At 47.0% G+C, this 14,091-nt stretch overlaps 1 protein-coding gene across 13 annotated transcripts in view; it reads right to left on the bottom strand.

The window, feature by feature from the left end:
- Positions 1-14,091, bottom strand: part of APOL5 (apolipoprotein L5) — a 35,303-nt gene that overhangs the window by 2,087 nt on the left and 19,125 nt on the right. For 6 of the 13 annotated variants that reach the window (XM_033232786.1, XM_033232784.1, XM_033232785.1 and 3 more), the window contains 2 exons: positions 8,716-8,839; positions 1,027-1,949 (listed from right to left, as the gene is read on the bottom strand). In XM_033232786.1, the coding sequence (XP_033088677.1) occupies positions 1,027-1,949; positions 8,716-8,839 (1,047 nt within the window). Of the gene's footprint in view, positions 1-75; positions 2,757-8,702; positions 8,840-14,091 lie in introns of those variants that run through there. The other 7 variants (XR_004442255.1, XR_004442256.1, XM_033232790.1 and 4 more) reach the window with 7 other exon arrangements.

Genomic DNA, 14,091 nt, shown 5'->3' with positions numbered 1-14,091 from the left:
AAAAAGAAAGGTCTAAAGTCCAGGTCATATACCAGACCAACTAAAGCCCAGTCCCTGGGGGTAGGACCCACCCACTTGTATTTTCTGCAGTTTCCAGATAATTCCAACATGCAGACGCATTTGGAGCCATCTCGTAAATCCTCAGCCCAACACAGGCTCCATTTAATGAAAATCTGTTGAATGGCCAATGAGTGAATGACTGCTTGAGCCTTCACATTTTCGGCAAAGACTTACCTGTCCCTTTCCCAGGTTTCAGTTTGTGACCTTGCCACCCGTCGTTCTATTAAACGTGAATCTCGAAATTCTCCTTTATTTTTGGTAGCAGTTTTCTTGTTTCAGTTTTCATATCTAGGAATTTAATTTCTCTACATAGGAAAATCTAGAACTATAAACTATCTTTCAAATAAAAATCCTTTCCCAACTCATTGGAAGTGTCATTTTTATCACGCAATGCCACATTCATGTCATTCAACACGTATTTCTGGCACACTGGCTACGTGCCAAGCACTGCTAGGTGCTGGAAATACTGGTATGGACAAGAGGGACACAATGGCCCAGCCGTCACCACCCAGACTGATAAACTGGCTCATCTGGTCTTGTGGCCTCTACCCAGGAACCGGCTCAGCGCAAGAGGATGACTTCGACTTCCTATGATGTCATCTCCAATCCGAGCAACCAGCACTCCTCACTCCCGGGACCCCTATCCGCCAAATTATCCTTCCCTGCTGGAGCCTGCAGACCACAGGAGAGGCAGACAGGAAGCACCCCCACAAACACACACATATGGGATTTCAAGAATTTATGGTTATTTATGGTCAGGGCCTTGAGAGAAGAGAATGCAATCCTGGGAAGAACTGAGGGCACCCAGTTAATGTCAGGGGTGTGGGGGCAAGTCCCCTCTTTGAAGAAAGGACAGCTGTAGTTATGCCCTGATGTGTCCGTTTGTTTAGCATTCCTCGCCCCCCACCCCCATGCTAAGCTTTTAGAAGAGCAAGGCCACATCTGTGTTATTTGCTGCCTTCCTACCTTCTGGTTTAATCACACGGGATCCTCGAACAGCCCTTCCCCGGCAGCTGGAAGAGGTCCGGCTTGCCTTCTGTAGCAGGTGCCGGTGGCGCTCCGTGAGCCAGTCCAGGTCCTGCTCCAGCTTCTTAGCAAGTGTCCTCAGTTCCTCCGCTGTCTCCGTCCTTGCCCCATCCTCCAGGTGCTTCCAGCTCTGCAGGAAGCTGCTCATGTCTTTCAAAAGTAAGAAGCCAGCCCCAGCAGCACCCATCACCCGGGCACCATTGGTCATAGCCAGAGTTGTGCCCTCAAAGGCTCTCTGCACCCCTCTAGCCCTCCAGAAAGGGATGTGTCTTGTGACCACAAAATTCTTGACCATAGCCATGAACCCAGAGTTGGCTTTGGCCATCTGGTAGGCACGAAGGTCCCTGATGCCCTTGATGGCTTTTACACACTTATCAACACAAAAGCCAGCAGCCCCGATTTCAGACCAATTTATTTCTCCGAAAGCCTCATGTGATGTCGTCAGAGGCCCCAGTCGGCTGGCTTTGTCTCTTGCTGCTGAATTGCTCCTATTTTCTAAAACATTTGTTACTATGTTGGTGATGGCAGCTGCTGCCCCCAACCCTGTCGCAGCTGCTGAGAGCATGAGACTGCCTCCTGCTGTCACAGGTGCTAGGGCCAAACCCAGGAGGCTCATGACCCCAGAAACAGCCCCGGAAGAGCTGGCCACCAGGCTGGTCTTGGTCAGCAACTTGTGAGTGGTGTCAACTTGGTCCGCAAGGGTGTTAAGTTCTTTGATGTTCTGTTCTAGCTCAAATTTGTGCAAAGGAAAATATGAGAGAAACAGTTTTTCCTCCTCTGACAGATACCCATCTGGCATGGAATCTTTGTCACATTGCATCAGGTCTTCAAACAGAACGCAGGACAGCATATCAGCCTCGTCACTGTGGACAGTTGACATCAAATTGTTAATTTTCCAACTCTGGCACAGGTTCACCAGTGAGGCTAAAGACACTGAGGTAATCTGAGTACTAAAATGTGTGCAAGAGGCAGAGCCCTGGGAATCGAGGTACAATGTCAAAACCACCTTTGCAGAAATTCTAACAGTGAGGAAATTATGGCAGTGAAAGGGGTCTACCCTAACTGGCTTCATCTTGCTGCTAACCTCCAAGCTGTTCTGGTTCTTTCTTCTGGGCATAGGCTCAACTAACTTTGGGAGGAATTTAGTTTATAGTTTAACTTTCAAACAAAGATGACAACAGCCCCTTCCCGAAACAAACCCCTTCTTGCCTAGGGACCAGACTGCCTTTTAGGACTAAAAAATTAGCCATAATAGTAGAAATTACAATTTAAGTGTTATTCAACCAGAGGCCACAAGATTCTAAACCTCCCCAGTTGCTCCTCGACATCACATCACTATTGGAAAACCTAACACGAGTGCTTGAGATATTTTTCAGACCCTGCACTCAGTGGGTCAGCTGTTGCCACCCAGACTGATAAACTGGCTCATCTGGTCTTGTGGCCTCTACCCAGGAACCAGCTCAGTGCAAGATGGCGACTTCGACTTCCTATGATTTCATCTCCAACCCCAGCAATCAGTACTCCTCACTCCCTGGACCCCTACCTGCCAAATTATCCTTTAAAAAAAAACAGTTCTGGCCAGGCATGGTGGCTCATGCCTGTAATCCCAGCATTTTGGGAGGCCCAGGTGAGCGGATCACAGGGTCAGGAGTTCAAAACCAGCCTGGCCAATATGGTAAAACCCCATCTCTACTAAAAATAGAAAAGTTAGCTGGTCGTGGTGGTGGGCGCCTGTAGTCCCAGCTACTCAGGAAGCTGTGGCAGGAGAATTACTTGAACCCGGGAAGCGGAGGTTGCAGTGAGCCCAGATCACGCCACTGCACTCCAGCCTGGGCAACAGAGTGAGACTTCGTCTCAAAACAACAACAACAACAACAACAAAACCCACTCCTCGAATTTTTGGAGAAACTGACTTGAGTAATAATTAAACTCCAGTCTCCCATTCATCTGGCTCTGCATGAATTAAACTCTTGATTGCAATTCCCCTGTCTTCATAAATCAACTGTATCTGGGCAGAGGGCAAAATGAACCCATTGGGCTGTTACAGTGTGGGCAGCAGACAGACAGACAGACAGAAGGTCCACTCTGGCCTGGAGCCCTGGGTGGGGGTGGCATGTGTTTTGAGCAGGAGCACAGTTTGAACTACTCCTATGCAGGCCCAGGCTGGTGGCTTACTACTCCATTCATCCACAAACAGCTCTCTTCTAAATGTATGTGGATACTAGCCCAGGCACAGTGGCTTGCGTCTGTAATCCCAGCACTCTGGGACACCGAGGTGGATGGATCACCTAAGGTCAGGAGTTCGAGACCAGCCTGGCCAACATGGTGAAATCCTATCTCTACTACAAATACAAAAATTAGCCGGGCATGGTAGTGGGTGCCTGTAGTCCCAGATACTCAGGAGGCTGAGGCAGGAGAATCGCTTGATCCTAGGAGGCGGAGGTTGCACTGAGCCGAGATCGCACCATAGCACTCCAGCCTGGGCAACAACAGTGAAACTCTCTCTCTCAAAAAAAAAAATATAATAATAAAATAAATGTATGGGGATACTGACGTTATGAATAAAATGTAACTTAAAAGCTTCACTGACTTTTGTCACCAAGTCTTTTCCTAAAAAAGACATATGTACATGCATACATTTATAATTTATACATATATAATAAGTTGTGACCAATTTGATTAAAAAACAGTACCAAAAGTATACAGAGCAGATGCCTTCATCTTCTTTCTTTTTCTTTTTCTTTTTTTTTTTTTTTGAGACGGAGTCTCGCTCTGTCGCCGGGTTGGAGTGCAGTGGCCGGATCTCAGCTCACTGCAAGCTCCGCCTCCCGGGTTCCCGCCATTCTCCTGCCTCAGCCTCCTGAGTAGCTGGGACTACAGGCGCCCGCCACGTCGCCCGGCTAGATTTTTGTATATTTTATTTTATTTTATTTTATTTTATTATTTTTTTTTTTTTTGAGACGGAGTCTTGCTCTGCCACCCGGCTGAAGTACAGTGGCCGGATCTCAGCTCACTGCAAGCTCCGCCTCCCGGGTTTACGCCATTCTCCTGCCTCAGCCTCCCAGTAGCTGGGACTACAGGCGCCGCTCGTCGCGCCGGCTAGTTTTTTGTATTTTTAAGTAGAGACAGGTTTCACCGTATTAGCCAGGATGGTCTCGATCTCCTGACCTCGTGATCCGCCCGTCTCGGCCTCCCAAAGTGCTGGGATTACAGGCTTGAGCCACCGCGCCCGGCCGATTTTTGTATATTTTAGTAGAGACGGGGTTTCACCGTGTTAGCCAGGATGGTCTCGATCTCCTGACCTCGTGATCCGCCCGTCTCGGCCTCCCAAAGTGCTGGGATCACAGGCTTGAGCCACCGCGCCTGGCCTAGTTTTTTGTATTTTTTTTTAGTAGAGACGGGGTTTCACCGTGTTAGCCAGGATGGTCTCGATCTCCTGACCTCGTGATCCGCCCGTCTCGGCCTCCCAACGTGCTGGGATTACAGGCTTGAGCCACCGCGCCCGGCTCTTTTTTTTTTTTTTTTTAAAAACACGTTTGCTTGAAAATTGTGGTTGCTTCTGGGCAGGGAACCTGGGACATCGGGAAATAGGATTTAAGGGGAGACTCTTTTTTTTTTTTTTGAGACGGGGTCTCACTATATTGCCCAGGCTGGCCTCAAACTCCTGGGTTCAAGTGATGCTCCCCAGCAGCTGGGACTACAGGCACATGCAACCACACCTAGCGACACTTACTTTTTACTATTTGCCCTTTTGTTCCTCTTGTTCCTCTTAGCTTTTGTGTCATATGCATGTATGATCATTTTTAAAAATTAGTAAAAGAGTCTACATTTCCAAAGCAAAAGTTTGGGGATCTCCAAGAAGACAACCACATGTCCCCCTTCCACAGGAGAGGGCTCACTGTCATTCAGTTGGACAGTGTTGAATATTTTGAAAACAAAGTAGTTTTTTTTGTTTGTTTTGTGACGGAGTCTCACTCTATTGTCCAGACTAGAGTGTAGCGCCGCGATCTCGGCTCACTGCAACCTCCACCTCCAGAGTTCAAGTCATTCTCCTGCCTCAGCCTCCCAAGTAGTCAGGCATGAGGCACCACCATGCCGGGCTAATTTTTGTATTTTTAGTAGAGACAGGGTTTTGCCATGTTGGCCAGGCTGGTCTCGAACTCCTGACCTCAAGTGATCCACCCCCTCTCAGCCTCCCCAAGTTTTGGGATTACAGGTATGAGCCACCGCGCCCGGCCCAAAGTAGACTTCTTTTTTTTTTTTTTTTTTTTTTTTTTGAGACGGAGTCTTGATCTGCCACCCAGGCTGGAGTGCAGTGGCCGGATCTCAGCTCACTGCAAGCTCCGCCTCCCGGGTTTATGCCATTCTCCTGCCTCAGCCTCCCGAGTAGCTGGGACTACAGGCGCCCGCCTCGTCGCCCGGCTAGTTTTTTGTATATTTAAGTAGAGACAGGGTTTCACCGTATTAGCCAGGATGGTCTCGATCTCCTGACCTCGTGATCTGCCCGTCTCGGCCTCCCAAAGTGCTGGGATTACAGGCTTGAGCCACCGCGCCCGGCCCCAAAGTAGACTTCTAACAAAAGTATGGTCATACTTAGAAATAGTGAGATCTACTCTGGCCACTTGTTAACGGGCAAGTGACTGAAGCTTGTAAATCTTAAGAAAAAATGAGGAAAAGGGAAAAAAGGCACAACTGGAAAAATTCTCTCCACTCAAACTTTTCCTGTAATTTTGAAAAAGAATCACCATTCAGTTTTCCTGTTGAATCATTTTGGCTCAGTATCTGGAACTTCAGAGTTATGCAGGACCTTTGAGAATCACTGTTCTTAAGAACCTTTTTCTTATGGAATTTGGGACTTCCAGCGTGGGTATTGCTGGACTATGGACTGTATGTGTGACTTTCTACAGCACGTAACAGGGTCTGACTTGTATGTTCCTTAGATTGGTTCTGGCCTGTCTCCTAATGGAGCATCTACAACAGACTTGGCTTAGGTTTGATGGATAGTGAGAGAAGGTCTATGGGAAAGGATGCAAGGCTGTGGGCAAACTGTACTTGGACCAAGGAACCCCAAGGCCTGAACGGAACTGTGGACAATGGACTTAGAATACTCTGCTCCCTAGCCAAGGCCATTAGCAGCCTCAAGTGGACCAGCCCTGGGTCCCTCCCTCCTCCCTCCTGGGGGAAGCGGGAGGGGCCTTCTGACATCCTTCCTCGTCTTCAAGTCACTCTTCTAAGAAAGGACTTCATCAGGGTTTAAAGTGAACATCTCTGTAAACCTAGGATTTCAGTGCCCCCTCTCCAACCTAAGTTTTAGAACTATGAGATGTTAGAGCTGCAAGCCCTTCCAGGTCGCCTGGTACACAGATGGCAGAGGCATAACCTCCCTATTGTTAGTGAGGGTGTCTAAAGCACAGGAGAATCTCGGTGCCACATCTAGGCTCTTTGGGAAAGAGTGCTGCTGTGACCTAGCGGGCGCCATCTAGGCGCAACACAGAAGATAAACAGTAATCTGCCACATTTGTGCCATCAATGAGCCCAGTCCCTCATTTACACAGGAGCAAACCGGCTCCAAAAAGGAGGGACATTCCCTGATTACAATCGAGTTAGTGGTGGAGTTAGGGAAAGAACCTAGGGCCGGGCGCAGTGGCTCAGCCTATAATCCCAGCACTTTGGGAGGCCTAGGTGGGCAGATCACTTAGGTCAGGAGTTCAAGACCAGCCCGACCAACGTGATGAAACCCCGTCACTACTAAAAACACAAAAATTATCCAGGTGTGGTGGTGGGCACCTGTAATCCCAGCTACTTCGGAGGCTGAGGCAGGAGAATCGCGTGAACCTGGGAGGCAGAGGTTGCAGTGAGCCGAGATCGCGCCATTGCACTCCAGCCTGGGCGACAAGAGGGAAACTCCGTCTCCTGAAGCCTCTAGTCTGCCTCAACCACTGGCTGATTTTCCCCGAGATACGAAAAATCATCCCTCTCCCTTTACCAAAGGAGGAGAGGTGAACATTGTACAAGCACATAGGAAGGGCCCCCGTTAACTCCGGTCCACGCAGCATGCGTCGGCCAGCAGCCAAAGTCAAGGACACGGATAAGTAAAATGGTTGTGCCTGTGCCTGAAAAGTCAATGCCTTTTTTGGGAGCTTTCCCAGACTTAACGGGAGCCTTGGGGGGAAATCTTAACAGCAGAGGTGGGAGAGAGAACAGTAGAGGGAAGCTGGGCCAAGGACACAGAGAAGTGAATGACTGTACCTGTGCCTGAAAGCGCAGGAAACCCATTTGCATGACGCATGAAGATTTTATCTTTAGGCGCTTGGCTGCTATAAATTGCGGGAGCATTGCAACCCACTTTAGAGAACCTTATGGACACTTTGGCAAGAGTGAAGTGCAGCAGAGTCTGTTATGAGTCTATTGCTACAGCCGAGCTCTGTGGGAGAGTCTGAACGCCCAGGCCAAGGCAATGGAAAGGCACGTCCCAGGAGCTTGGATCTCAAGGCAAGACTCAGACATTGTCATGGGTTGGGTAAGGCTGAAGGCAGACCCAGGAAGGAATATTCCTGGATTGGGAGAAAACCAGCAAATTCTGCTTCTAGGATTCCATTGCCCTCTAAGCCATGTGTCTGGGCATCTATCAGTATACAATGTACTTACCATTACCAAAGGATTTTTTTTTTTTTTGGATGAAGTCTTGCTCTGTCGCCCAGGCTAGAGTGCAGTAGTGGTGCGATCTTGGCTCACTGCAACCTCCACCTCACGGGTTCAAGCAATTCTCCTGCCTCAGCCCCCCATGTAGCTGGGATTACAGGCATGCTCCACCACACCTAGCTAATTTCTGTATTTTTAGTAGAGACGAGGTTTCACCATGTTGGCCAGTCTGGTCTTGAACTCCTGACCTCAAGTGATCTGCCCACCTCGGCCTCCCAAAATTCTGGGATTACAAGCATGAGCCACCGTGCCTGCACTTACCAAAGGTTTTATATTTTTTTTACTAAGATATTTTTATGCGGATGTGTACATTTTTCCCCTTTTGTGCATATCTCCAATTGCACATGAGACAACATGAGCAACGCTTCAGCCAACTTGGTTGGAACCCATTGGTAGTCTCAGCCTATGAAGGTAGCTACAGATCTGGATATTAACAATCATATTTTATTCCTTCATTCAAATACTCATTGACGGCCGGGCGTGGTGGCTCACACCTGTAATCCCAGCACATTGGGAGGCCGAGGTGGGTGGAGCATTTGAGGTCATGAGTTCAAGACCAGCCTGGCCAACATGGCAAAACTCCATCTCTACACAAAATATAAAAATTAGCCGGGCGTGGTGGCAGGCGTCTGTAATCCCAGCTACTCAGGACGCTGAGGCAGGAGAATCACTTGAACCCGGGAGGCAGAGGCTGCAGTGAGCTGAGATCGTGCCACTGCACTCCAACCTGGGTGACAGAGAAGAGACTCTGTCTCAAAACAAAACAAAACAAAACCAAACCAAACCCAAATACTCATTGAGTGCCGGGTCTGTGCCAGACACTGTTTTAGATGCTGGGATTGTGGTCATAAGCATAACAGTCCGTTCTCTGCCCTCACGGAACTCAGGTTATGGGGACTTCCCCCAGACCTCACCTCCGCAAATTACCTTTGGAAGCCACATTTCTTCACAACCTTCTCCCAAGCCTGGAGATGGACGAAGATTAGGGACATTTCTTCTTGAGTCATCTCAGTCCAAAAAGACATAACAGCGCTCCGGGAAAGTCGGCTGTCTAATTACAATATTGCAGAATTAGAAAAAAAAAAAGTTAGAATACAACAAAAATCTTAATGTCTCAGAAATGTCACATGATTTTTGTCTAATGATTTTAACGGAACAAACCATGGGAATGCCCAAGGCTGACTAGGATGCAATAAAACTGGAAATCTCTTGGGCTTCTGGTGGCAAAGTAGACTGGTAAAGCACTTTTGAAATGTTGACCTTATACACTGATGAAATGGGAGTGGGCGGGGAAGTGCTGCGTAGAGAAGGGCATGGTCCCTGGTGAGGGTTCTACCCTCCGGCCTGGGCCCATGGATATAAGTGAGGACAAGCATTTCTGTTTTCATTCCCAAATGTTGCATTTTCCAAGACCTCTCTGGCTCGCCATGTCCCCGCCTAGCAGGCAGACACACACAAGCAGCTGGACATCGAGAGGAACACACAGGCAGAAGAACACACCAACAGATGCTGACAGGTCATCCACAGCTGGATGACATGGAATTCAGCCAAAGGCAGTTGGAGGAGAGCCCGGCCGCTGAGTGGCCCAACTCCAGGGGAAGGCCACCTTCCCCCTCCATCCCCTTTCTGGCTCCCCATCCATCTGCTGAGAGCTACATTCAATAAAACCTTGCACTCATTCTCCAAGCCCACGTGTGATCCAATTTTTCTGGCATACTAGGGCAAGAACCCTGGAATACAGAAATTAGACCAGAGCTCTGCCTTATCCTTCCGATAAGCTCCCTGGGGCTTCGGGAGCTGCAAACACTGAATCCTAGATGGCACTGCTGTGGGGTCGGAGCCCATGCTCCTCAAGACCTGCACGTCCGTATGCTGCCCCTAGGGGTTTGAGCTGCAGGGCACCGAAGAAGTGAGCCACAGCTTGTTTTATACCGTGCAAGGGGGATAAGGGAACTTTTCCCATTTCATTAAGTCACAAAAGTCTTCTGAGAATCATCCAATAACACAATGATAGGCACCAAGACAATCGGGGCCATGTTATTGATAACACTGTTAACTTGGGAGCAAGTGAACGATCATTCAGTCCAGTGCCTATCATCTATAATCCTGAGAGAGGTACAGTACGGTCCCTGCTGAATGACACCTGCCTGATGACAAGGCTCGTGGGCGGGATGGTGGTTGCTTTTGCCCAGGCAGGCAACATGGCAGAGTCCACCTTGTTCAGATACTCTTTCTCACATTGCAGCTTCTTTTGTTGCTCAAAAACCACTTTAAATGTATTTTCAATATAATTTGACAAAAAAATTGTCAAATTTGACAAAAAATATAATTTGACAAAAATCACCCCTAGTTCCACTACTACTGATTTTATTCTCTACTTCCAGTAATTTTTCAAATCCATATTATTTCTTGCATGGTTTTTATACTTATAATGGTGTGTCCTGTTTTTATTATTTATTATTATTATTATTATTATTTTTGAGACGGTCTCACTCTGTCACCCAGGCTGGAATGCAGCGGTGCGATCTCGGCTCACTGTAACCTCCACCTCCTGGGTTCAAGTGATTGTCCTGTCTCAGCCTCCCGAGTCATTGGAATTATAGGTGCGCACCACCACGCCCAGCTAATTCTTGTATTTATAGTAGAGATGGGGGTTTCACCATGTTGGCCAGGCTGGTCTCAAACTCCCGACCTCAGGTGATCCATCTGCCTCAGCCTCCCAAAGTGCTGGGATTACAGGCATGAGCCGATGTGGCCAGCCACATGCCCTGTTTTTAAAATGTAATGTTATACAATATACAAGTATTTTCCATCTTGCTATGCAGTTGTTATAATGATTATTTTTGATGACTCTATGCTGTTTCCTTAAGAGAAGATATATTGTCCTGTTTATAGAAACACTCCCTTATCATGGCACTTTGGCATCTTTTTTTTTTTTTTTTTTTTTTGAGACGGAGTCTCGCTCTGTCACCCAGGCTGGAGTGCTGTGGCCGGATCTCAGCTCACTGCAAGCTCCGCCTCCCGGGTTCACGCCATTCTCCTGCCTCAGCCTCCCGAGTAGCTGGGACTACAGGCGCCGCCACCTCGCCCGGCTAGTTTTTTGTAGTTTTTAGTAGAGACGGGGTTTCACCGTGTTAGCCAGGATGGTCTCGATCTCCTGACCTTGTGATCCGCCCGCCTCGGCCTCCCAAAGTGCTGGGATTACAGGCTTGAGCCACCGCACCCGGCTTTTTTTTTTTTTTTGAGACGGGTTGTTGTTCTGTTGTCCAGGCTGCAGTGCAGTGGCACTATCTCCCAGTTCAAGTGATTCTCCTGCCTCAGCCTCCCAAGTAGCTGGGACTACAGGTGTGCACTACCAACCTGGCTAATTTTTTGCATTTTTAGAAGAGACAGGGTTTCAACATGTTGGCCAGGCTAATCTCAAACTCCTGGCCTCAAGTGATCTGCCCACATTGGCCTCCCAAAGTGTTGGGATTACAGGCGTGAGCCACCGTGCCCAACCGTGCTTTGGGGTCTTAACACTTTTGTTATCCAGATGAGTTCTTTGATAATGTCGCCACCTTGTCCTGCCTGCTGCCTCTACTGTAACCAGTGATGGAACCAGTGACTGACCCCTTCCCCCCTGCCACACTGCTTCATGTAGGAGCCTGAGGAGCTGCTTAGGTTTTTAGTTAAACTTTACATTTTTAGTTAAACTTTACAAAGGAAGTTATTTGATGTAGTATTTTCAAACATGAGCAGTTGAGAGGCTCTCAGGATAACTCCCTCATTAAGGCTAAGGATCTGCTGTATCTCCACCCAGCAATAGCATATGGCCTCCCAGGGAGTCACGGCTTCCATTTTCTTTCACATAAGACTTGTTGTTTCTTTACATTTGTTGCTAACATGTATTTCTTTGATGTTGTACATTGTTTTGATGCGATTATGAATAGTGGTCTTTTAATGTAATGTTTTCTACCCTGTCTTGTTACTTATAGAAATGCTACTCATTTTTAATACTCTTGTGCTTGACTACATGTTTATTACTGTAGTAGTTATTGAATGAATAATTCATGAATGAATAATGCTGGACTTTTATTTCTGTTTTTAGTATTTTGTTATGTTGGTTTCATGCCTTATTGGGTTTCCTTGGATCCTTATTTTATATTATGATATTGACTCTAGTATTTCACAGTTGGCAGTTGGTTTTCATCATGATAAGGCAGTGTGTTTTATTCCTATACTTAGACATTTTTATTAGGATTAAGTGTGGAATTTTCAAACTCCAATGAGATGATTATTCTTTTCCTTTTTCGTTTATCCCATGAATGTGGTGCATTCTTAGCATAGATTTCCATATATTGAATTACCCATACATTCCATGAAAACCCCCAACTTGGTCACTGCATATTTTTGAATCAGAATGTTACAGATTTATATCCTCTAGTATTTTATTCCTATATTCATCATAGAGAAATACATGATATTGAGCCATAGTTTTTTTGTGATCACAGTTTATCATCGGTGTTATATTTGCTTCACAGAATGTATTCAATAGCGTATTTTTTCTATTTCTGGGACAATTTGTACAACATGAGAATTGCTTGTTTTCTGAAAGCTTAAGAGAACTTACCAGGTAACACCTTGGAACCAGAAACTTGCAAATTTCCTCATTTGCCACATGGGATGCTTTAGATTTTTTAAAATTTAAGCTTATAATATGATTAATAAATGTGACTCCCTTTCCCATTCCTGAAACCTGTCTCTCCCAGTCCTCACCTAAGTCTATTTTTTTTCTTTTTCTTTTTTTTGCAATGGAGGCTCTCTCTGTCGCCCAGGCTGGAGTGCAGTGGTGTGATCTCAGTCACTGCAACCTCCGCCACCTGGGTTCAAGCAACTATCCTGCCTCAGCCTTCTGAGTAGCTGGGATTACAGGTGCCTGCCACCATGCCGGGCTAAGTTTTGTATTTTTAGTAGAGACACGGTTTCACCATGATGGTCAGGCTGGTCTTGAACTCCTGACCTCAGGTGATCTGCCCACCTCAGCCTCTCAAAATGCTGGGATTACAGGCACAAGCCACCACACCCGGCCTGCCTATTCTTTTTTGAAGAGACTTAAAAAACCCTAGCAAAGTCCGTGGTCTTTCAAACTGCACCTGGTTCTAATTTTCTATGTACAATTATTTCTTATGTTCTTTGAACAGGTGTTTCACAAAAGAAGTACTGTGGCCAGTAAATATGGGACAAGGCACTTGACATCACTAGTAGCCCCAAAACACAAATTTAGCCCATGGCCAGCTACTGTTTCATTGATTAGTTTGGCATCCTGTGTGGGTGAAAAAGAGACAGGAGAACACGTACACTTGGTTGAGACATAAGACACTTGGCTGAGCGTAAGATTAGATTGCTTTTGTTTTTTTTTTTTTTTGAGAGTGAGTCTCGCTCTGTCACCCAGGCTGGAGTATGGTGGCATGATCTCGGCTCACTACAACCTCTGCCTGCCAGGTTCAGGTGCTTCTTCCACCTCAGTCTCCCAAGTAGCTGGGATTACATGCACCCACCACCACACCAGGCTAATTTTTATATTTTAAGTAGAGATGGGGTTTCGCCCTGTTGGCCAGGCTGGTCTCGAACTCCTGACCTCAGGTGATCCACCCATCTTGGCTTCACAAAGTGCCGGGATTACAGGCGTGAGCCACTGCCCTCGGCCGCTATGGCTTTTGGAAGGATAATTTAGGGTATCTTTCTTTTTTGTTTTGTTTTGGAGACGGTCTCATTTTGGCAACTAGGCTGGAGTGCAGTGACACAATCTCGGCTCACCGCAGTAACCTCCCAGGCTCAAGTGATCCTCCTGTCTTAGCCCCCCAAGTGGCTGGGACTACAGGTGTGTGCCACCATGCCCAGCTAATATATATATATATATATATTTGTAGAGATGGGGATTCACCATGTTGCCCAGGCTGATCTCTAACTCCTGAACTCAAACAATCCACCCTCCTTGGCCTCCCAAAGTGCTAGGATTACAGGTGTAAGCCACTGCACCTGGCCTTCTCAGGGTGTCCCTTAACATGAGAAGTACACATGCCTGACACTCTATATCCCACCTCTAGAAATTCACCCACCACAGACACAACACAATGGCAGGTACACAGACAAATGTGTACGGATGTTCATCCAGTTATTTGAAGTTGTATAAAGGAAATGGAAACAATTTGAAAAATCCATGTCTGGGACTGTTTACATGAAAATAGAGCAATACAAAATAAAGGCTTATGGATGTGAAAAGGAATGAAGCAAATCTATGTAAAACTGACCTAGAAAGAG

Source organism: Trachypithecus francoisi, unplaced genomic scaffold, assembly GCF_009764315.1.
Source record: "Trachypithecus francoisi isolate TF-2019V2 unplaced genomic scaffold, Tfra_2.0 Lachesis_group14, whole genome shotgun sequence".
In the NCBI taxonomy this organism is placed as follows: Eukaryota; Metazoa; Chordata; class Mammalia; order Primates; family Cercopithecidae; genus Trachypithecus; species Trachypithecus francoisi.
Note: the sequence above shows the minus strand (reverse complement) of the source record. Positions and strands in the feature narration are given on the sequence as shown.